General features: G+C 35.1%; 2 protein-coding genes across 6 annotated transcripts in view; one reads left to right on the top strand and one right to left on the bottom strand.

Moving 5' to 3' along the window:
- LOC126664513 (BEACH domain-containing protein B) overlaps nt 1-23,218 on the top strand; it is a 33,252-nt gene extending 10,034 nt beyond the window's left edge. Inside the window, exons 14-44 of one of the 5 annotated variants that reach the window (XM_050356934.2) lie at nt 480-635; nt 788-829; nt 987-1,331; nt 4,462-4,635; nt 4,769-4,929; nt 5,062-5,374; nt 5,459-5,891; nt 6,043-6,379; nt 6,672-6,860; nt 7,611-7,869; nt 8,001-8,192; nt 8,267-8,485; nt 8,595-8,771; nt 10,386-10,501; nt 10,944-11,408; nt 11,562-11,775; nt 12,923-13,144; nt 13,267-13,743; nt 13,813-14,139; nt 14,228-14,680; nt 14,780-14,826; nt 15,218-15,311; nt 16,041-16,247; nt 17,350-17,475; nt 17,581-17,952; nt 18,066-18,297; nt 19,350-20,111; nt 20,433-20,600; nt 21,368-21,525; nt 21,599-22,530; nt 22,878-23,218. In XM_050356934.2, the coding sequence (XP_050212891.1) occupies nt 480-635; nt 788-829; nt 987-1,331; nt 4,462-4,635; nt 4,769-4,929; nt 5,062-5,374; nt 5,459-5,891; nt 6,043-6,379; nt 6,672-6,860; nt 7,611-7,869; nt 8,001-8,192; nt 8,267-8,485; nt 8,595-8,771; nt 10,386-10,501; nt 10,944-11,408; nt 11,562-11,775; nt 12,923-13,144; nt 13,267-13,743; nt 13,813-14,139; nt 14,228-14,680; nt 14,780-14,826; nt 15,218-15,311; nt 16,041-16,247; nt 17,350-17,475; nt 17,581-17,952; nt 18,066-18,297; nt 19,350-20,050 (7,050 nt within the window). In that variant the 3' untranslated portion in view covers nt 20,051-20,111; nt 20,433-20,600; nt 21,368-21,525; nt 21,599-22,530; nt 22,878-23,218. Of the gene's footprint in view, nt 1-479; nt 636-787; nt 830-986; nt 1,332-4,461; nt 4,636-4,768; nt 4,930-5,061; nt 5,375-5,458; nt 5,892-6,042; nt 6,380-6,671; nt 6,861-7,610; nt 7,870-8,000; nt 8,193-8,266; nt 8,486-8,594; nt 8,772-10,385; nt 10,502-10,943; nt 11,409-11,561; nt 11,776-12,922; nt 13,145-13,266; nt 13,744-13,812; nt 14,140-14,227; nt 14,681-14,779; nt 14,827-15,217; nt 15,312-16,040; nt 16,248-17,349; nt 17,476-17,580; nt 17,953-18,065; nt 18,298-19,349; nt 20,112-20,432; nt 20,952-21,367; nt 22,747-22,877 lie in introns of those variants that run through there. The other 4 variants (XM_050356932.2, XM_050356936.2, XM_050356933.2 and 1 more) reach the window with 4 other exon arrangements.
- On the bottom strand, nt 20,432-22,723 carry LOC126664515 (UDP-glycosyltransferase 91C1). Its single transcript, XM_050356939.2, has one exon. The coding sequence runs from the start codon at nt 22,721-22,723 to the stop codon at nt 21,344-21,346; it is 1,380 nt and encodes a 459-aa protein (XP_050212896.1). The 3' UTR covers nt 20,432-21,343.
- Nucleotides 23,219-24,255: the final 1,037 nt, after the last annotated feature.

The raw sequence follows: 24,255 nt of genomic DNA, 5'->3' as shown, positions 1-24,255 counted from the left end.
GCATCTGATGGAGTAAAATTTGAGGATGTATTTATCTTATGCATACATTTCTTTGTATTTATACTCTTTATTTGTTAAATGTCATATAACATCTGCCTCTTGTCAATTATCTTTTAGATAAATAAATTTGCAACTTGATAAAAATTGTTTACATATTCATGAACTGAAGTGCAATTCATGGATTTGACAAACTGAATAATCACTGTTTACAGATCTCGTTTGAGTAACTTTAACCAAGCATTACATTTAATTACTCTGTTCCTAAATGAGAGTACTATTTTTCTCTTGTGACTGAACTTAAATTTGGTCATTATGACATAGATAAATTAAGCACTGTATACAAGTGGCTGATATTCATCTTGTTAGCAGATCCCTTGTATGCTTATGTTTCTGTATGAACGTTCTTGATACTCTTATCTTTGAAACTTCAAGTGGCTATGTCTAAGTTAGTAAATTTCATCATACATTAATTGTTGCAGGCTTCATTTAGAGCTCTAGTTGGCAAGAATTATCAAACATTGCAAAGTTTGCTGTTGGACTTTTGTCAGTGGAGTCCAAGTGAGGCACTTCTAACTTCACTGCTTGACATGCTTGTTGATGGAAAGTTTGATATAAAAGCAAACCCCCTGATAAAGGTTAATTTCTTTCCTAAAAGTTCGAATTCATTGTCAGGGATATTGTCATCTGATTATGACATTTTATTTTGACTAGTTTGTAATAATTTTGAATATATTTTTATAATTTTTGCTTTCTGAAGTTATTTTTTTTTTCTCTTGTTATGATTCAGAATGAAGATGTCATCATACTTTATCTGAGTGTTTTACAGAAGGTTGGTAACTCATCTCCTCTTATATTCTTTCTGCTGGATCCCAGTTTACTCCCCTTTCCCCCCTTTTGTTAAAATTTACCATCTCCCCTTCTCTCCTCTCCATTGTATTATGACAATGTCATTCTATATAACTACTTGCTATTTTGTGAATGGGCAGAGCAGTGACTCCTTGCGGAATCATGGCCTTAATGTGTTTCTGCAGCTACTAAGGGATTCCATTTCCAATCGAGCTTCATGTGTTAGAGCAGGAATGCTCAACTTTCTTCTTGGTTGGTTTGCTGAAGAAGATAATGACAACGTCATTTTAAAAATTGCACAACTGATTCAAGTTATTGGTGGACATAGCATATCTGGGAAGGATATCCGTAAGATCTTCGCTCTCTTACGAAGTGAGAAGGTTGGAAGCAGACAGCAGTACTGTTCACTTTTGTTGACCACTGTGTTGTCAATGCTAAATGAGAAGGGACCTACTGCCTTTTTTGATCTCAGCGGAACTAATTCTGTAAGTTCCTAGGATACACAAGAAGCTATGTGAAAGAATATGATTGTGTCTAGCATAAGGATTATTTAGCAGGCTCCCTCCCTACATTTAATTCTTTTTGTGGGAGATTTTATGAAGGGGGGGAGAGGATAACAAAGAGGACAACTCTTCCTAAACAACGTAGCAAACAACTAAGGAAATTAACAAAATAATTATGCTTGAAACATAATGTTCTTCAAGAAAATTCTATTATGCTAGGAGTTACCACCGCCATTCTCACCCAAAAAAAGAAGAGAAACTTACATAGGTTCGAGAAGTTAAAAACACCTTCTTGTCACATAATAGACTACGAGACACATTTAAATTATTGAAGATATTAGTTTTTAGTCACACATGTTATGCATATAAGTTTTATTTATTTGACTAGTTATTTTTTTATATATTTAATAATAGATATTATTATGTTTATATATTAGTTTTAAACCACATGCTATGGATATGATATTATTTATTTGACCTGTTATTAGTTGTTTTTTTTATAATTAATTGTAGTTTGAATTGAAACTTATTTTTCTACAGTTATATTATCTTTTCAATAGAGTTGTTTAATTTTTTGTGTTATTTATTTAATCTATTATTAATTAATAATTTACAATTACTTGTAACTTGAAACGAAATTTATTTGTTGAGATTTTTAATGTTCTGCATGTTCTTTTTTAATGAGTTTAAATATATTAAAAACCCACAAGGAGTGACAATCTCCAGTACTCGGAAGAGTTTATGCATACTTAAGGCTACGACTCTAAGGAAGGAGAAAAAAATCAATGTCAATGAAATAAAATACAATCAGGACTTCTATAGAAATCCAAGTCCGAATAAGCAAAAGAACTATTTGAACACTTAAAATGGAAAACAACCTTGACAAAACAAAAGTGAATGCATGTTATTTATTTAACCCTTTATAAATAAATTATTTTAGGGGTAATGTTTAAAAAATTCATAAATGTTTTTTCAATTTAATCACAAACTTTAAAACGTCTCATGCATGAAGATTCATTTTTTTTCAATTCGATACACGAGGACCAAGATCATAATATGATGACGTGGCTTCTAAAAATAATGTCCACTCATCAAAATCACACCAATGAATGAGTGCCACGTCTTATATATGTATCGAATTAACAAAAAAAATGAAACTTCCTGCATACAATTGAGATGTTTTAAAGTTTGTGATTAAATTGAGAAAACATGTACTGTTTATGAATTTATTTAACATTACCCCATTATTTTATAATCATTTGTAATTTTGAATTGATTCTTTTTCTAATTATAATAACTTTCATAATTTTTTTTATTATTTTGAGTATTTGTGTATTATTTCAGTTTTATAATAATAAACAATAAGAATAACTGTAGTTCTTATCTTATCATTAGATGGTGAGTAAGAATTTACTAAAATAATTTTAATAAGTAAACTTTAGTATAAATTCTTATAACTTTGCATGTTTACCGTCTTCACACTTATAATTTAAGGGTTAATCGCATCAAATAGCACCACCTCCAGCGTTTTTTTCAATTTAAGCCCAACTTTTAAAACGTCTCAACTAATAGCACAGCCTTTCATTATGTGTCATATATTAGCATAAATGCCTAAAACGACGTCGTTTTGGTCGTCCGTACGAGCAAAAAACGTCATTTTAACAAAAAATAAAGCATAAAATGCGTACACAATGAAAAGGTTGGAAAGGTTGGTCTAATGGATAAGAAGTTTTAAAAGTTGGACTTAAATTGACAAAAACGCTAAAGGTGGTGCTATTTGGTGAGATTAACCCTTTATTTAATTATCGATATATTATAAATAAATTTAAATTTTAGATTTAGATATATGAATAAATTATAATTATGTGAATTATTTGTTAAGCTTTTCAATGTTTTTTTCCTAATTAGATTAGCGATAGAAAATTGTTTTTATTTTAATTAGATTTATGTTATTTTATATAGAAATTATCATTGTAATTTTGTTCCTGTCCCCCTTCAAAATTCTTTAGATGCTATAGATTATAGTTGTTAATTTTTTTATAATTATTTGCTATGCTTTTCAATGATTTTTTTCCTCTAATTAGATTAATATTAAAAAATTAGTATTATGTGGAATTTGGATTAGTATTATTTTAGAGGTTATTATTGTAATTTTATCCAAGTTCGCTCCTTCACATTTTTATATATGTTATTGACTTTTCTTAGATTAGTTTTAGAATTTTTATTTTTTTTAATTAGATTGTTATTATTTTGATAAAGGTTATTATTGTAAATTTTATTCATGTTCCTCCATTCGCGCTTTAATAGGTCTTAATGTGTTATTGATATGCATGTATTTCTATACAAATACATTGCAGAACTGAGTAAAATAAGAACTCCAATTTGTTTGGCATCTTCTCCTATTTCCATATCATCTCTAATTGAACTCGACAAAAATCCCTCTAAACATTCTGGACATAGTAACTTCAAATATGCTAAATAGGGGATTTTGAATTCTGAAGCCACCTCAAAGTATCAAAATAATATTAACGAGTCTCATTATACTTAGAATTTGCAATGCATAATGCACTGATAAGGAGGTAAAGCTTTTCTTGCCACTATAAGTAAAGATGTTGTCATGAAAAAAGTTCTTGTTGCTTTAATCTTGCTTTCTTCTTGACATAGTAATGGAATAACTAAGGTTAAAAGTTGATACTGAAATAAGCTTTCTTTTTTTATGGTTACAGTCTTACGGCTAGGCGAATCTTATGAATCATTACCCCATTGGATTCTTGTTTCAGCATTTCCTTAGAAGGAGCTTCTTAATTTTATCCTAAAAATATTTACTTCACTATTCTCAAGAGTACTGATGTTAACTCGATTGCCATCTTTTATCTTATTTAAGAATTATATTTTCCACATTGTCTGTGATGTGATTTCCATATGATGTGCGCAACAGTTGATAGCTTCACTTTTTTGTCGATTGTGGATATCTGTCTTTCTATTTTGACCAGAACTTTTAATTTGAACGGAAGCAACTTTTGGCATGAAACTTTAAATGATTTGCAGTTTCTTCTTCTATTGGTATTAATGTTTGGAGAGAATGCTAATCTCATATTATATGCTGTTGTAGGGAATCACTATTAAAACCCCCGTGCAGTTACCTCTCAATAAAGGGTTCTCATTTTCATGTTGGATTAGGGTGGAAAACTTCCCTAGAAACGGTGCCATGGGTCTTTTCAGTTTGCTAACTGAAAATGGGAAAGGGTGCTTTGCAGTGCTCGGAAAGGATAAGCTCATTTATGAGGTAAGATTTCCGTTGGCAAAATGAATTCTCTAACTGATTATAGGTTCATTAGTTTTTTTTGGCTTTTCTTGCACTTTATGCTGTAAGGAATATTGTAGTCAGCGGCGTGTTATCATTTTCATGTCTTTGGCAGTCAATCAATCTGAAGAGGCAGTCTGTTCAACTTCACATTAACATAGTCAGGAGAAAATGGCATTTTCTTTGCCTAACTCACAGCATTGGAAGGGCATTTTCTGGGGGTAGCTTGTTGAGATGTTATTTGGATGGTGTTCTTGTATCATCAGAAAGATGCAGGTTTTATTGTTGATCCAGAATTTCTTTATAAATATACAATAATATTCTAATATGGTTGAGTAAAAATTCTGAATGAGTTTTGTCCTCGAAATGACTATTGCCCTTCATAACTAGCATTTTCTTCTGGTTCAGATATGCAAAAGTAAATGAACTACTGACAAACTGTAGCATCGGCACGAAAGTTACTCCGCCCCCAAATGAAGAAGATGGTTCTGTGGACGTCCGAGATAGTTTTTCCTTTCATGGTCAGATTGGTCCTGTTTATCTGTTTTCTGATGTTATTTCATCTGAGCAAGTCCATGGAATCTTTTCCTTAGGACCAAGCTACATGTATTCATTTCTTGATATCGAATCATCCCCATTTTATGATAGTCCATTGCCCGGTGGTATTCTTGATGCTAAAGATGGTCTGGCATCAAAAATTATGTATGGACTAAATGCACAGGTAGTCCCCATCTTCATGCAGAATTCAGCATTTTAAAATTGTTCTAGTAGTTGTCCGAACTCAGACATTTATTTCCTTTTTCAGGCAAGTGATGGCAGGAAATTGTTTAATGTTTCTACAGTCTCAGATAATGCTTTGGATAAGAAGACATTTGAAGCGAATGTTATGGCTGGTACACAGTTATGTTCGCGGCGTTTGCTGCAACAAATAATTTACTGTGTTGGAGGGGTTTCCGTATTTTTCCCGCTCATTGCACAGTCTGATAGATATGAAAATGAAGAAAGTGGATTCTTTGAACATGCGTTACTTACACCCATCACAAGAGAGCGTTTGACAGCTGAGGTCATTGAGCTTATAGCTTCTGTATTAGATGACAATTTAGCAAATCAACAACAGATGCATATTCTTTCTGGATTCTCTATACTGGGATTTTTATTGCAATCGGTTCCTCCACAACAACTTAATCTGGAAACTCTATCAGCCTTGAAACACCTATTCAATGTGGCTGTAAATTGTGGTATGCTCAAACCGCCCCTCTAGAATGCATTTTCGCATACTTATTTATGTTCTTGTGTTTGAGTTGAATATGACATAAATATAGTGCTTGTTAAATTATATTTTGGCATAAGCACTAATGTTCTTTGCTTTTGTTTCTGTTAATGAATCAGGTTCAGCAGAGCTTCTTGTGACGGAAGCTATATCTAGCATTTTTCTTAATCCTTTCATCTGGGTTTATACAGCATATAAGGTGCAGCGTGAGCTGTACATGTTTCTAATACAGCAATTTGATAATGATCCAAGGCTGCTTTCAAGTTTGTGTCGGTTTCCACGTGTTGTTGATATTATTCGCCAATTTTATTGGGACAATTCAAAATCTCGAGTTGCTATAGGAAGCAAGCCTCTGCTTCATCCCATTACGAAACAAGTTATTGGAGAGAGACCGCAGCAGGAAGAAATACACAAAATTCGTCTTCTTTTATTGAGCCTTGGTGAAATGAGCCTTAGGTATTGTTTCAATACGGGCAGTGTTTCTCTTGTGGAATTTGTAATTTCAATGTTTTCTTCTAGCAAGCAGAGACAGAATTGCATGTAAATATGGTTGGAGGTGGTTGAGGAATATGGTGAAGGAGGGGCAAAAGGGGGTGAGCGGGGGTGGTGTTTTGAGATGCAGCCCTTCCTATTCATCAAGTCCATTGGCACAATATTGAGCTGGAAATGACCTGTTACAGTTATCACATCTTGATTCTTTATGTGTTAAGCTATTGGCACTTCTAATATTAAATTATATTACATGCAGGCAGAATATTGCAGCAGCAGATATAAAAGCTCTAATAGCCTTTTTTGAGACAAGCCAGGATATGGCATGCATTGAGGATGTTTTACACATGGTCATCCGTGCTCTTTCCCAAAAACCACTTCTTATTGCTTTCCTTGAACGAGTAAATATGATTGGTGGTTGCCACATTTTTGTCGATCTGCTTCAGAGGTATGCCTTATTTTGAACGACAGCACAAGGCATATGTCCAGAATTTTGTTTTTTTACGTAGTTACTTTTAGGTGTGAAGTCAATGACATGCAGCAACAGTTGCTATTTGTTTATGGTTTGTGGTCTTAAATTAAACTTGTATGAGAGATTGACTGTTGAAGACATGTTTAATCAAACTGATGCAAACTGATGCTGCCATTAAAATGAGGATAATGGTAACCAACAGGGGTTGGTCTAAGTGGTAAGCGGCTTGGTATCGCTTAAGCAAGGTCTTGGGTTCGAGCCTTGTGAATGCAGAAAATTCCCGCTGGCAGACTCACCCACCATGCCAGGTGCTGGAAACCGGATGGGCAACCAAAAAAAAAAAGAGGGTAATGGTATATCAACTCCGGGATCTTTGGCAAGTTAGCAGCACATTTATAGCACCAGATCTGTTTTAACGGCAGGCCCAACTTTGTTTCATAATTTCATTTTGTTAAGTGCATCCAGGACCAATGATTTTGCTTGGTTATTATATTCGCATCTAACCTTTTGAACAATTAAGCTACTTTTAAAAAATATTGAATGGATATCGTCATAATGTCCCTTGAACTTCACCTATTTGCACGGTAATGGAGGTTTACAGCATTATACATACCAGAGTGAATTTGATAGTGAGGGCATCAAATTATATTGGCTGATATGAATAATATAGAAATAGAGATCAGAGATGCATATTATACTTATAATGTCCGACTTGTTTTCTGATAGGGAAAATGAGACCATCAGATTGCTTAGCTTGCAGTTCCTTGGAAGGCTCTTGGTTGGTGTACCATCTGAGAAGAAGGGGCCAAGGTTTTTCAGTCTATCTGTTGGAAGATCAAAATCTCTTTCAGAAAGCCAGAAGAAAAACTCAAGGATGCAGCCGATCTTTTCAGTTATCTCTGAGAGGCTATTCAGATTTCCTCTGACAGATAATTTGTGTGCCGGCTTATTTGATGTTCTTCTCGGTGGTGCCAGTCCCAAACAGGTGATTAACAATTTATGAAGAGGTTTACTTTTTATTTTATTTTGAAGTTTTTGGCAATTATGGATCTGCTTTGGCTTGTCTCACAATTCCTTAATTTTATGTTTGTTCTCTTTTAATGTTATTGGATGTAGGTCTTGCAGAAACACAACCAGGTTGAAAAGCCAAGAAACAAAGGAAATATATCTCATTTCTTTCTTCCTCAGATCCTGGTCATCATTTTTAGATTCTTGTCTACATGCGAGAATGCATCTGCAAGAACAAAAATACTTAAAGATTTGCTTGATCTACTCGATTCAAATTCTTCAAATATTGAAGCTCTAATGGTATGCCACTTTGGAATAGTTAAGATGCTTTGTTTGTTAAAATTATTTTCTAACTAGATGAGTATTGGCCATAGGAGTACGGATGGAATGCTTGGTTAGCGGCTTCTTTGGAGCTTAAAGTGTTAAAACAATACAAAATTGAGCCGCAGAACCGCAATGCAACTGAGTTACTTGAGCAGAATTTAGTGAGGAATCTGTTTTCCATTGTTCTTTGTCATTATTTGCACTCTGTAAAAGGCGGTTGGCAACAATTGGAAGAAACAGTGAATTTCCTACTCTTTCACTGTGAGCATGTATGTTGCAATGTGGACCACAACCATAAGTATCTGGTGTTAATTTTGTGCCTATTATGAATTCGATCATCAACCTAAGATAATTCTTTTTTCTCCTTTTCTGTAACAGGGTGGCATTTCATATCGATACTTGCTTCATGATATATTTGAAGACATGGTTCAGAGGCTAGTAGACTTTTCTTATGATGAAAATATCTTTTCTACGCAACCATGTCGTGACAATGCCCTATATCTTCTACGAATAGTTGATGAGATGCTCGTCTCTGATGTTGACCATAAAATTCTGGTAAGCATCCAATATGACAATTTCGTCTCGGACCTGCATAAGCCACTTGTTAAAAGATGCATATTATATGTGACAATGGAGTTTAGTATGAAATTCACAGCATTAGTTGTCTAATAGCAAACCGTTGCATGACATGATTTCTTAATTCACATTCCTTATTCCCAAACAAATTTTCTGCTGGATATCTTTTAATCTAACATAAAGGATAGATGTTAGCAACATTAGGATATTGGAGAATATCTCGTGGATCATGATATGGGTAAGCTTCTTTATTTGAGAATAGTTATTCCAATCAGGAATATCCTTCTGGATTTTCATAACTGAAGGGAAACACACTTCTCTCTGCATTTAAACTTCTTTTCAGATTTCTCATCAGATAAAGATACTGTAAATATATTCTTATACAATAGGTACCCATTAAGACTCTCATAAGAGATCTGACTTGGTGTTTTTATATTGGCATTGAGCTTAGTTTAAAACATGGATAATCAACTCATATTCATCTACTTAGCTACGGCTAATGATGCTGAACTCTTCATTTTTTCTTCAGTTTACTTTTCTATGAGATAATTTCTTGAAATTGTCAGTTTGGACGAAATAAAAAGGAAGCAAAGACATGTCCTGACATTCCTTCACATGAGCAGTGAAGCTTTCTTCCTTCATCTATTTTTTCCGCATCTACACTAGCCACAGACATCATGAATAAAAAAGGATTTCCTTTGCATACTTTACTATGAGAAGGCTTTAAAGGATATAAGAAGAATGATCGTTTCAATTGATCTACATTAATAATAGAGATCTTTGAGATAGATGAGTTCTCACTAAGACTAATCCTATAAAAGCAAAAAAATAAACGAGGGAGATCCAACTCCAATAAAGTATTTAACATTTGTAGATATTTATACTTTACCACCTTTATTTGAATCTAAGTTTTCATCCTGCTGCCAATTATCTTGAGCAGATAGTGTACATTTTCACATTGTTCATCCCTTGTAAGAAACATAAAAAAAGCAACGAGAAAGAACTCCAAAATGATGCCGAAAAAATAGATGCCAAGCTCAGTCTTTCTATGTACAACCTCAGTATTTTCAAAATAATTTTGGTGGCTGAGTGTAGGTGGCTGTCCAGAGGTGGAGGTTGGACATAGAAATGCCTATAGTCTTTCAAGTCGCGCTCTTGTTAGCTTAGCATGAAGAGGAATGTTTTCAATTTGAAAGGCAGAAATTCCTTAGTTTCTCGTGGGGACATTAAATTCCTGACTTTTCTGTAAGCTTATGCATCAGGATTCAAGAACGTTTGGAAGGGGAAGAAAGGGTGGTGTGTGGGTTCCTTCATTCTTAAGTGCCTCCCTTTGTTTACTCATAAGGACTTAAATTTGTTTCTGCCACAAAGAAAACGCAAACTTCTGTTGCTACCCAGACTAACTTGTGTTATTTTGATAAAGAAGCATTGTGTTTATTTACTTTTATATTGCAGGCAGTTTTTTGCTGAGGTCATGCATTAAGCATTATATGTTGGCTTAAGATTTATGAAATGGGGTGTCGTTTTCTTGCAATTTATTTTGGTTTTAGCTATGATGGGGCTATTAAATAATAGCTCTCCTTTTTATTGCAGTTTGCAGCAGATGGCGCAAATATGTCTCCTGATTCTATAGATTTAGAAACTCACATGGATTATGATTTTGCACTATATGAGATTTTGCAAGGAGAATTTGTTAATCAAACATCTAGGTACTGCTATTAAGCTTTCTCTATTATCATTTATCACCCAAAATGATATTTTTCTTGGTGCTATTGTTGCTGATTAATGCATTTGAAATGATATCTAGACTGCATCTTTCAGCATGCATCTATATGTGGTGTTCATGTCTAGACTACATTTTTCATGAAGGGTTTGTTTGTTCCTATTGTATGAAGGGTTTGTTAGTCTTCTATTATGAAGTTAAGATTTTGATTCTTGTAGTGTTAGAGCAGTTATGTAATTTTATTTTATTTTATGATTGAGCAATTATTCCATGTCAGTCAGGATATTAGGAATGGTTAATAGCTTTTCTAACTGCTTGCTATTAATGGAAGATCTCTTTTATAAAAAAAAATATCTTTCAATATCTGCAATTTGTTCCACATTATTTTCTATTTTGCTTGACATTTTTCTTGATTGTTTGATTTTTAGAAATCCTTGGGTTTGCAAGCATTCAACCACACATGAAGAGAAACTAACTGATGATAAGTGGTGGAATTTGTATGACAATTTGTGGATTATCATTAGTGAAATGAATGGTAAGGGGCCTAGCAGGATTTTACCCAAGTCATCATCAACAGTGGGACCCTCTTTTGGTCAAAGAGCACGTGGCCTAGTTGAGTCATTGAACATCCCAGCTGCAGAAATGGCTGCAGTTGTTGTAACAGGAGGGATAGGAAATGCCTTGGGTGGAAAACAAAATAAAACTATTGATAAAGCAATGCTTTTAAGAGGAGAGAGATGCCCGAGAATTGTGTTCCGACTTGCATTTGTATATCTCTGCAAAGCTTCCCTAGAAAGAGCTTCGCGATGTGTGCAACAGGTTATTTCAGTTTTGCCTTCTCTTCTAGCTGCTGATGATGAGCAAAGTAAGAATAGATTGCAGTTTTTCCTCTGGTACTTTTTCTTTCTCCCTTGCTGCATTTTCACGTCTTTGAGTCTTTTTGGCTGTATGACATCTGGGCTACTTAAAGTGTTATCTTAGATACAGGTTTTCTCTTGTCAAATATTCATCCCAATGATGTGACTTTGAGTTGTCATCCTGCTCAGGGTTTTGCTTTCCATAAGGTCCCAATATGGGAAGCTGGATGATGGTGCTCGTTTTCATGTCATGTCACATTTGATTCGAGAAACTGTAAACTGTGGGAAAGCAATGCTTGCTACTTCCATCGTGGGCAGAGAGGACTCTTCTGATTTAGGGGCTAACTCAAAAGATGCAGGCTCTATTCAGAATTTAATTCAAAAGGATCGAGTCCTGGCCGCGGTGTGTTTCAATTTCTATTGTTATATCTCCATTTCTTTGTTTTATGTTAAATGTTGGATTTAATTATAAGTTTCAATTGCATTGCTTAATATTTGCTTGTTTTGGTCCTTTGGGATGCATGTAAATGTGAGAGTTGTGAGGCCAGAGGTCAGCTGTATGTTCTCTTGTAAAATGTAGAATTCATGGGTTAAAGTTGCCCATGGTTTAACTCAATGTACTTATTAATTTAATCTAATCTAGTGGAAGTAACAACCACCAAGAGATCCTTAGGGACGCTTCGTCATATTATTCTATGCTTAGTTTTCGCCTAGGAATGACATGCTGGCTAAATTCTTTGTATTGGGTTAAAATTTCTTAGATTATCCAGGTTTACTTTTTGATGGATATTGGTCTTCGATTGGCCATCATTATGGCATTACAGTATGTTCTTAAAACCAATTGGTACCAGGTGGAGAGGTCCAACTGATATAAACACATATCCACTCACACGCACAATCAATATGCAATAATCCCACATTCAACACTCCCCCTCACGCATAGCGTGACCAGGCAAGCAACCAATCCCCCCTCACGTATTGCGTGAGGTGGGCCAAATTTAAGTAATCCAAATTTCAAATTGTGTTAGTGGACAAGGCTTTGATACGTGTTAGATTCCATCTTAAAGCCAACTGCTACTAAGTAGAGAGGTCTGATCGATATATAAACACATATCCACTCACGCGCATAATTAATGTGGAATAATCCCACTTTCAACACAGTATTCCTCAAATTACCTAAATATTTATGATTCCATAAAATACCCATCACGGTTCTTAGTTCAAACCTTACAGTTCTAATCTTATGTGACCCTTCCTGCATCATTAGCCATGGTTATGCGGTCCTTTCGTGCAGAGTTCACCTCGATAAAAAAATGTGTACACGTTATTAAAAATATCTTAGTCTGCATGCCCGTTGCCCCTTATACTCTTTCTCTGTGAAAAGCTAAGCGTAAGTAGATCAAGATGGGTGATGGTGAAGTTTCTTAAAACTCGGTATATCCAGTATGTTAAATTCATGTTTACCTTTTCAGTTTCCTGCATACTTTTTTGGAAAATGTTCAGGTTTTAGTTATTTACTAATTTTTTTGCTCTTCTTTCCTTGTCTTTAGGTTTCTGAGGAGTTGAAATATTTGAAGACATCAATATCTGATCGTTCCAAGCAGTTGCTTGAGCTCCATGCTAGAATTGATGAGAATACCTCTGTAGAAACTGCTAATAAGAAAGCATTTGAAGATGAGATACATAGCAGCTTGAACACAATCCTTGCTTCAGATGACAACAGAAGAGCTGTATTCCAGTTTGCTCATGAGGTGGATCAGCAAAATGTCGCTGTATGTATTTTCTGCATCATAGTACTTCTTTCACTCACTTGTTGCTTTTGTTCTTTCGGGAGATATACTGTTCTATATATTTTAGTTTACATGAACATAAGCAATCCTCTCATCACTTGTAGGAAAAATGGATGCACATGTTCCGCACTTTGATTGATGAAAGAGGTCCCTGGTCAGCTAATCCATTCCCAAATAGTGTAGTAATGCATTGGAAACTTGACAAGACAGAAGATGTATGGCGGCGTAGACCCAAGTTAAGACGAAATTATCATTTTGATGATAAGTTGTGCCTTCCTCCTTCCACTGTCTCTAGCAATGAGGACACAGTTCCTGTTTTTGAAAATAAAGCTAGTTTTGTGGGCCATATTCCTGAGCAAATGAAGCGGTTTTTGCTGAAGGGTGTGCGCAGGATAACTGATGAGGGGAGCTCAGAGGTTGGTGAAAATGATGCTGAACCTAGCAACCAAAATACCTCCTTTTCTGGGGATCTTTCGGAGAGTAAATGCTCAGACCTGGTTAAAGGAAGCAATGATCAGAAGGATGTAATACAAAACAACCAAGATCCATCTTTCTCCTCACAGGAGACGGAACCTAGTGAGGTATGTTTACACTATGTTCAAAACATATAATAGTATTGCAGCATTGGTAATGTGTGACTATTGCTTCAGGTTCTTATATCAGTTCCATGTGTTCTTGTGACACCAAAGAGAAAATTGGCCGGAAAATTGGCGGTCATGAAAAATTTCGTGCACTTTTTTGGTGAGTTTTTGGTTGAAGGTACGGGAGGATCATCTGTTTTCAAGAACTTTGATGCTTCAAGCAATTCTGATATGACCAGGCTTGAACAGAAAAGCAAGTCTCTCAAATGGCCCATACATGTTGATATTAATTCTTCGAAGGGGGTTTCTGTTGATAATGCAGAGACAGTAAATGAAAATGCATATCAAAGACAGTTAAAGCATGTTAAGCGCCACAGAAGATGGAACATTGGCAAGGTAAGAGTTCTAATTAGTTCCCGTCGTTGTTGCTTTTTATTTATCTCACATAAGCTTTGATTTGTTTTACATCTCTTGTCTATTATAGATAAAATCTGTCCATTGGACTCGGTATCTACTTAGATACACTGCAATAGAGATTTTCTTTGCTGGTTCGGTTGCACCGGTCTTTCTGAATTTTACATCGCTGAAAGACGCAAAAGAGGTTGGGACTATAATAGTTGCTATTAGAAATGAATTCCTATTTCCAAAAGGAAGTAGTAAGGACAAGAGCGGAACTATTATGTTTGTTGATAGACGAGTAGCGCTTGAGATGGCAGAAATTGCTAGAGAAAGTTGGAGGAGAAGGGATATAACGAATTTTGAATACCTAATGATTCTTAACACACTTGCGGGAAGATCTTATAATGACTTGACACAATATCCCATCTTTCCTTGGGTTTTAGCTGATTATTCCTCTCAGGTTCTAGATTTTAACAAGTCATCAACATTTCGGGATCTTACTAAACCTGTTGGGTCACTGGATTTGAAACGATTTGAGGTTTGGTCATCTTTAATTTGCTTAATGCTAATGTAACAAATGTGGATCTATCTTGATTAGCTTCAGACATGTAACTTCGCATCATCTTCACTCTTACAGGTGTTTGAAGATCGATACCGCAACTTTTCTGATCCCGATATACCTAGGTGACTTTTTAGTTTCACAGTGTTTCAAAAAGCGAACCGGTGGCCAAAATGGTTCCCGTTTTGACCTGTTGAGTAAATTGTAGTAAAAAAATCAATTTAGACACCGGTTTAGAGTCTAACTGGTGGAAACACAGGTTCAACTGGGTCAATCACCGGTTGAACCGGCGGTTCATATTTAATATATTATTAAATAATATAATTAATTTTTCGGGTCAACCCGTCCAACCCAGTTGGACCAAATTTCTGATTTTATGGTCAATCGGGATGGACAGCTGGCCGCTTCCCGGTTCAACTGGCCGGTCCGGTGCAGTTTTTAAATCACTTGTTCCAGGACTCTTTTCACTCTACAGTTTTTTTTTAATGTGCAACTGACTTCCATTTCTTAACACAGTTTCTACTACGGGTCTCATTACTCAAGTATGGGGATTGTGCTATACTATCTTCTTAGACTAGAGCCATTTACATCACTTCATCGTAATCTGCAGGTAGCAACTTTGAAAGGCAACCTTCTTTATCATACAATTGTATGCATGTGGCATTTTGTTAGAGTTAGAACCAGATATGATACTACAAATGCATGCATAACCTTTTTCGTCTATGATGTCAATACCTTTTCTTTCATCATATCAATAAGTCATTTTTTTTAAACATTAAGTTTATCAGTTGTTTTATTTTTATTTCAAAAATTATGCATTTCATCCTTTTTATTTTCTTCATCTTTACCCAAAAGAAATGTCAAAATTATGTTCTTAGGAGTAATGACTTCCATAACCATTCACTTTTCATATATTTCCAAATGTGCACTGTAAATTTCTCGTTTAACCTACACAAACATGCATCTAAATTTCTCATTTGAACAACTAAATTTTTGAAAATGAGAGTCTTTTGCTGTGTAATATTCATTAATGTGGGGGGTGGCTGTCTTAATCACAACTTTTGTACCCTTCAGCCTCATAGAAGCTTTATGATCACTTGGCCAACTAATCCATGATTGCACTTAAACATTTGTAAATGGATGTGAAAGTTTAGAATCTTATTATATCTATTGATCTGTTCGTGTGTTACGATATCAAGATGATAACCTGCATAGTAGATTTGTTCTAGGTTCAGCATGATTTCCTTGGTGGTGGGGTTATAATTTTCTTCTGATTATTTATGATTATGTCATCTTGGATCCTTGTCTAAAATCCTTGCTAAGACATTGCTGTGACCAGGGTGGTAAATTTGATCATGCGGATCGTCTTTTCCAAGGCATTGAAGGCACGTATAGAAATTGTCTTTCTAATACAAGTGACGTGAAGGAGTTAATTCCTGAGTTTTTCTACCTTTCGGAATTTCTTGTTAACTCAAATTGCTATCATCTTGGAGTCAAACAAGATGGGGAGCCGATAGGAGATGTTTGTCTCCCTCCATGGGCCAAGGTATGTATGTTAGCTCTCTTTGACTTCAAATTTCTGACTATCTGCTGCTTATTCATTTAAATCTTGTCTATGAGAAGAAAAATAAAGGGACATACAGATCAATCTAGATTAACGAAGATTAGGTTTTGCTTCCTACTCTTTAAGTTGAACAAGTGAGAAAGAAGATAAATTTTGTCCGAGTTTAAAGGGGAGCACAAAATGGAAGCAAAATTACCTCCTAATTTAAGTAACATAGAAGACTTGGAAGTAATAGAAACTTGGAAGGAGTAAATAAAAATTTAGCACCTGCAATAATATGGACTACTACGTATAAACGCGCCTTTGAAATCCTACAAAGCACGACGCCATGAATCAATCAAGCAAGCCACTTTGTTCTGCATCAGAAGCAATGACAAAATGTGGTGCTTGAAAATAATGAAATCATGTTTTCATCATAAATACTATAAGAGAAAGTACATTTTCAAAGTACGGTAGCATCTTTGAAATTGCTCTCTCCATTTTAAACCAAAAAGATTTCTAAAGAATTTTGATAAACCCCATGATTTGAAGATTAGGGTTATGCATTTTGGATATGAAATGTTTGTACCACAATTAAATTGCACATAGTGGATAGGTTTCTTTCTTTTAAGCATTTAAAGTATTATAGGCAAATTATGTAGGAAGCATGTTTATGACCCACATGAAGAGAAAAAATACTTTTGAGAATAATTCCATAAGGACAGACAGACACCAAGAAGACAAGAAGTTTGCAACTTGTACGGAATTTTTGTTCATTAGCCTGTATTGTGAAATATTTTACAAAGACATTAAACAATTTCGTTCATCAGCCAGTATTATGAAATATTTTACCTAGACATTGAACCTCTAATATCTCTGAACTGCTTCACACCAATTACTACTGTAAGCAATTTCCTAGATGATTGATTTAAAGTTGCATTCTATTTTGCCCCTTGTCATAAAAAGAGAGTAAAAAGAATCCTCCTCCATCCTTCCATTTGCTCTTAATCCACTGTTCTTGATGTTTCTATATGAAACAATGCTATTTATCTTAATCTGTCCTCCAGAGTTCAGAGTAACTTGCTTTCTTGGTTCTCCCATGCAGGGGTCTCCTGAATTATTTATAAATAAAAATCGAGAGGCCCTGGAAAGTGAATATGTTAGTTCGAATCTGCACCATTGGATTGATTTGATATTTGGTTACAAGCAGCGGGGAAAACCAGCAGTGGAGGTATTGCAGGACTAATTTATCTTATTTTCCATTTTTTCAGAAGCTGCATTCTGCTACTTGGTTTGATGCTTATTAGTTTTTGTTGAATTTGTTATGGAAATACAGGCTGCCAATATCTTCTATTATTTAACATATGAAGGTGCTGTTGATTTAGACACAATGGATGATGAGCTGCAAAGATCAGCAATTGAAGACCAAATTGCAAATTTTGGCCAGACTCCAATCCAGATTTTCCGTAAGAAACACCCAAGAAGAGGGCCGCCAATTCCAATTGCTCACCCTTTGTATTTTGCACCCGATTCTATTAATTTGACATCTATTGTATCAAGCACAAGTCATCCTTCGTCAGCTGTATTATATGTTGGCATATTGGACTCAAATATTGTTCTAGTGAACCAAGGACTCACCTTGTCTGTTAAGTTGTGGTTGAGTACTCAATTGCAATCTGGTGGAAATTTTACCTTCTCTGGCGTCCAGGTTGGTTTCATGTCTTTCTTGTAGATTGCTAAATAGCATATTGCAGCACTTAAATTTATGCATTTGATGAAGCTGTTTAGTATATATTTTCATCAAATACTTGTCAATCGCAGGAACCATTTTTCGGAGTTGGCTCTGATGTTCTTTCTGCTCGAAGAATTGGTAGTCCTCTGGCTGAAAATATTGAACTTGGAGCACAATGCTTTGCGACAATGCAAACACCTACTGAGAACTATTTGGTCTCTTGTGGTAATTGGGAAAACAGCTTTCAGGTCATTTCCTTAAGTGATGGAAGAATGGTGCAGAGTATTCGACAGCATAAAGATGTGGTTAGCTGTGTGGCAGGTAATACTATAACTTTTTTTTTCATTTTCTTCACAAAATAATAGAAAGTTGAAATTTTTTATCAAAAGAATTTTTTATGTATTATTTGGTTCTTAAATATTCTTTAGGAGTGATAATTCATTCATAGTTAATGGTGCAGTATTCTTTTGTCAAAAAGGAAGATCTAACTTATCTATGAGAAAAGAGCATGTTAATTTCTTTTGTTCATCTAATGATTGTTGGAGGAGATGTATAATATAATGTAATAAGAGCACATAACATGCTACTTATATAGAGGTAAAAGCTGGTTTATACAGTATTAAATAGGTATGCTGAATTCATGTTTTTGTTACTGCCATATCGCTAATGGAATCACTATATATGTAACCTTTCCGTCCCTTACTCACTGAAGAACATTAAATAATGGGAAATTTACTATCACCTCTCAGAATTGCTGTTTCACTTGAATTTTAAAAACTCATTATCTATTCTGCCTAGAATTTTAGTTCTGTTTAACTGAAACCCCTTTTATAATGAAGTTTTGAGTTATTTAGTACTGAAATGTTTGAGGGAAATGAGTTTTTGAAATTCAAGGGGAAACAGTGGGTTGCACATAACTTTAGGGAGTGATAGTAATTTTCCTTAAATATTAGAAGATTCTTGAATTTTTCACCGACTTTAAGCTAAGCCGCTTCCTCTGGAGAAGACAGTCCAATATTCATCGAGGATGTGTTCCATAGTATACGATTTCAAATTTTGTTACGGTGGATTTATTGATATGTATTTTACTAATGTGTGATATGGTCTCTGTTACTTCAACTACTAGAGGCCACATACATGCAGACATGGTTATTTGCACATGGTCTTTATTGGATATAGGATAACGTATAAAAATTGAGTGCACCATTGTTAGATGGTGGCGTGATGCCCTTACCGACGGGATAACACCATGTCCCACAATGTTTAATTGCTATTCCTCTTTATAGCATTTTTTGTTCTGTAGAGCCTCTTGTCAATCTTCCAGTTAATTATATGAGTACATGCCATTCTTTGAAAATTGAATAAATCTGCAGTGACAGCTGATGGAAGTATCCTTGCAACTGGAAGTTACGACACAACTGTCATGGTCTGGGAAGTTCTCCGTGTGCGAGGCTCTGAAAAGAGAGTTCGAAGCACCCAGAATGAGCTGCCTCGTAAAGAATGCGTCATTGCTGACACTCCTTTTCATATTCTATGTGGGCACGATGACATAATTACATGCTTATATGTCAGTGTGGAGCTTGATATAGTTATAAGTGGTTCAAAAGATGGAACTTGTGTTTTTCATACCCTAAGGGAAGGAAGATACATAAGATCCTTAAGGCATCCCTCTGGCAGTGCATTGTCCAAGCTTGCAGCCTCCCGGCATGGACGGATAGTGTTTTATGCTGATGGTGATCTCAGTCTTCATCTTTATTCAATTAATGGGAAACATCTTGCAACTTCTGAATCTAATGGCCGTCTCAACTGTGTTGAACTTAGTGGGTGCGGGGAGTTTCTGGTGTGTGCAGGTGACCAAGGACAGATCGTTGTACGCTCTATGAACACACTTGATGTTGTGAAACGGTATAATGGAGTTGGAAAAATAAATTCATGTCTGACAGTAACCCCAGAAGAATGCTTCTTAGCTGGAACTAAAGATGGAAGCCTTCTTGTGTACTCCATTGAAAATCCTCAACTCCGAAAATCTAATGCTCCTCGAAATGTGAAATCTAAAGCTTCTGTATCGGGATAGATATACATTTACTGACTAGAGATATGCAAATGACAGCATCTGTTTACCGAATTCTTTTCTGGTAAGAATCATTATGGCGACATCCATTACGGCTTCAATAAACTTTTACTTGCTGCATTAGGATACCGTGCTTATTAGAAAGTTGCCTCCAGTTCCTCAAATGTTTCACAATGAAATACTTATGAATTTTTGCGTCATACCTGGATTTGTCCAATGGCTTTTATCCTACTGGACTGTTGTCCCATCCTTCAAGTTAATGTCTTGTTGAGGTGTATATAAGTTGCTCATATTTACTATTTTCTTAATGTTTTTTGTTTTCTGCATTGTAAATTTGGTCTTTAATGATGCATTGATGTTTACCTTCTTTTCATCTAACCTGCAGAATAGTCAGCTAAGATTCTTCGTTTCCTTCTGGGTTCTATCTGTATCCTATCTTTTTGTCATGAAGAATGTAATTTCCAGGGCTACACTGTGGGATCTTCATTCACAGACAGGAAACCGATTAAAGCTTCAGCTTCATATTGCAATATGGAGCAACCTCACCATACAGGTTCTTCCTTCTCTATAAAAGCAGAAGAGAAACCGATATTGACTGCTCTGCCAAATTTAGTTTGTTTCCCCTCCTCTCTATAATGAGGAGGTGAGAGTGAAATAGTGTTTGCACATGCATGTACATTATATTCTTACAAGATTAGAATAGAAATGTGTTTCAGCAACTTTGATCTTTTTGTTTTTTCCCTTTATTAATGCATAGAAACTCCTGATCTCTGAAAGAGTTGTGTACATAGGCAAATGCTTTCATAATTGATGTCAAACTGTTGCTTGTACCTTGGATAACAATTTGTGAAGGGTTTCGGAGAGTAGTTACACAAAACAATCTACAAAGGCCAACTTTCTTGAATTTCTTACAGATGTAATTGCTTCGGATTTGATTTAATGATATTGTGATTATTCTCAAAAGAAAAATGGAACTTAACATTCTTCACAACATAGACTTCTTTTTGGGCCAGCTATTTAAGGCACAATCAAATTAATTTGCTGTTTTTGGATTCAATATATGATTTTTGGTTTTGCTGTCCATTATTCGAATCAAGGAGTATTTGTTTAGAGTTGCTCTAATTCCCATTTTGCTTTTTAGTAAAATCTGGTGAGAAGCAAACATATATTTATATTAATACTCATTAATTTCTCGTGTAATATCTGATTCCATTTTGAACTAGTATGATAGTATCAGAATGATTGTTACTGTTTTAATCATATTTCTGATAAATAATTCCTGGTTCGATGCTCTTACTACGAGATCCTGTTTTCTTCCAGGTAATGGACAACTTGTTCAACAATTTGGTTGTTCTCATCTCTATCCCTAAACAGGTCTCTCATCTCCTTTGCCAAGTCTTCCAAGCCATCTGCTTTTGCCTTCCTCACCAGCTCCGCCACCGAGTCGGACGTAAATGTCCCATCTAACTCATTTCGCGGTATCTCTAACCCAAGTTTTTTCTCCTCTAATAACCTTGCATTTAATCCCTGATCATTTAAAACTGGAAACAGAATCAAAATCCTATTAAATGAGAGTCCTTCAATGATGGAGTTCCAGCCGCAGTGAGTCAAGAACACCCCAACAGCCTCATGACGTAGTATCTTCACCTGGGGCACCCATCCATTGTATATGACTCCGTGATCCTTAACTCGCTGCTCGAACCCATCTGGCAGCATTTCCATTGCATTCCGAGTCGACCCAGGTGGGTTCTTGAGCACCCAGAAGAAAGGAGACCTTGACTTTTCCAAGCCGAGAGCCAACTCGTTGACTTCTTCTTGAGTCAAAGCAGCCTCAGTTCCTAAAGCAACATATACAACTGACTTAGCTTCCTTCTTATCTAACCATAATCTAATATTATCCCATTCCTCCTCATCACTATCCTCCTCTTCTACTTCCCTGGGTGGCAGGAACCCGACCGGAATGATCCGTTTTTCACTCATCTTGCCGTACAGATCAAACCACTCCGATTCAAACTCGGGCGAGCTTCTAATGATAATGACATCAGCTTTTCCCGCAGAAAAACCGAACCTAACTCCATCATTTGGTCCGGTTTCATCCGCTTCTGTTTTCTCTACATACTTTGTCACCTCATGGATATGAAACTTAACATTAGTCTCAAACGGAACCCACTTCGGCACGCTGGCAAAGTCCTCCGCTGCCAAACGGGAATCGCCGTTCATCATCAATGACGGAGGTGGGCCAGTGAAGGATAATGTTGCAGCAGTGAATAAACTAAAGAAAGCCGATGAGATACCAATCTTGGAAGCTATGGATGGTAGCCAATGAGAAGCATAATCGTAAATAACCCAGTCCGGTTTTACGGATTCTAGGAAAGTGGTTAATGGCGATTCAAGCAAATCAAAAGCCTTCTTTAGTAGCTGTTGCTTAGTATAGGGTACATCTGTAGTAGTCTCTGCAAAAGGTGGCAGTCCTGGTATGGAAGGTAAGGCAAACGATATTAAAGAAACTGAAGAAGAGGGTACTTTTGAAAGTTTTTGTAGGTTTTTCGGGGTTGAAATGAAAGAAATTTTATGACCTTTTTGAGCTAAAATGTTGGAGAATTTTAGAAATGGTATTAGATGTCCCATGGCTAGCCATGGAAACATTACTATATGCAGCTTTCTGCTGTTTTCCATGTCAACACAAGCTTTCTGGTTGAGGATTAGGGTTTACTTGGTGCATTCATTATATGCTGGATTGGTGAAAACTTAAATAAATTGGATTTCTATTTTAAAAATGTCTAATAGTGTACATTTTAATGAAGGGCTAATAATGGATACGATTACGCAGGTCAATATTCAAGATTGGCGGGTTGACTGTCCATCTTCCAGTGAAGCGTGCAAGTGTAAGAGACTAAGAGGAGCTAAACGATAAATTCTTACATGTGCATCGAGTGTTTATTTACATCTAGCCAATGAGCATTTACGATAATAAATCTTTTAATTATTACTTATTCTTTTTATCATTCAATTTTTTACATGGCTAACGCACAATTAGTTTGTTGCACGAATGACATGGCGTAATGGTTATGTGCAATAATTTTTCAATGTGTAAGAGATTAAGAGTAGCTAAACAATAAATTCTTACATGTGCATCATATTCCTCAATCTCAAATTGGAATAATAATTCTATACTGTTGTGCCATATAATGTTAGAAAATTTAATAATAAAAGCATAAACTACAAATATACTCCCTCTGTCCTAATAGAGTTGTCCATTTTATTTTTATCACACAGTTTAAGAAAAACCATCACTGGTTATGGGTTTTGTAAATTCTTCCTTACTTTCAATTTACTCATTAGTGGATTTTAAATAAGGATTAGGAAAATTGAGTGTAAAAATTGTTACTTTTTGAAAGTGGATAAGAATTTTCGGATAAAAAAATTTCTCAAAATGGACAACTCTATTGGACCGAGAGAGTATATTTTAATATCGCAAACACGTTGACTTGTAAAATTAACATAGCACAACTATTGTGTGATATGATTACTCTTTAAATATTCATGTGTTATTTAAAAAATAGAAATTTATTTATTATTTAAAATAATTTATTATTTATCAATTTAGGACGTATCAAAACCTGTGAAATTAATAAATTGTTCATAATTTTATATAAAATAATTAAGTTTATGTATACCCTCCGGTCTATAATATTTGTCGCACTTGAAAATTTTTTTTGGTTCATAATATTTGTCACTTTAGAATTTTAAGAGAGCATTAATTGCTATTTTTTTATGTTTGTTCCTCATTAATTTATTGAAAGAACACTAAACAAATAAAAATAGTAGTCATAAATATAAACAAGTTCAATATAGGATTAAATTAGTAAAATTATTTATAAATAAAGATATTATTAATTATTTTTTTAATTTTTGTGTCAAAATTAAATGCAATAAATATTATGAAACGGAGGAAGAAATATATGGAGCTAAAGGCTATTCAATTTCAAAGGTTGTTGCTGACTACATATATAGCACTAAGTACTACAAACAAACATCAAATGGTGAAAAAAAGAGGCAGTTGCTAAATTCCAAAGTAATGAAGTGAAAACCAAAGGTGAGCTGACGATGATAAGTAAACGCGAGAAATTAGACAAAATCCTAGGCCACCAATCGTCATGCCTCTCATCATCATTTCACTGATTTTCAAATTTTTATCCAAGGGTTTA

This window comes from Mercurialis annua, linkage group LG1-X, assembly GCF_937616625.2.
Source record: "Mercurialis annua linkage group LG1-X, ddMerAnnu1.2, whole genome shotgun sequence".
Taxonomy (NCBI): domain Eukaryota; kingdom Viridiplantae; phylum Streptophyta; class Magnoliopsida; order Malpighiales; family Euphorbiaceae; genus Mercurialis; species Mercurialis annua.
The sequence above is the reverse complement of the archived record's forward strand: the minus strand, read 5'-3'. Positions and strand labels throughout refer to the sequence as shown.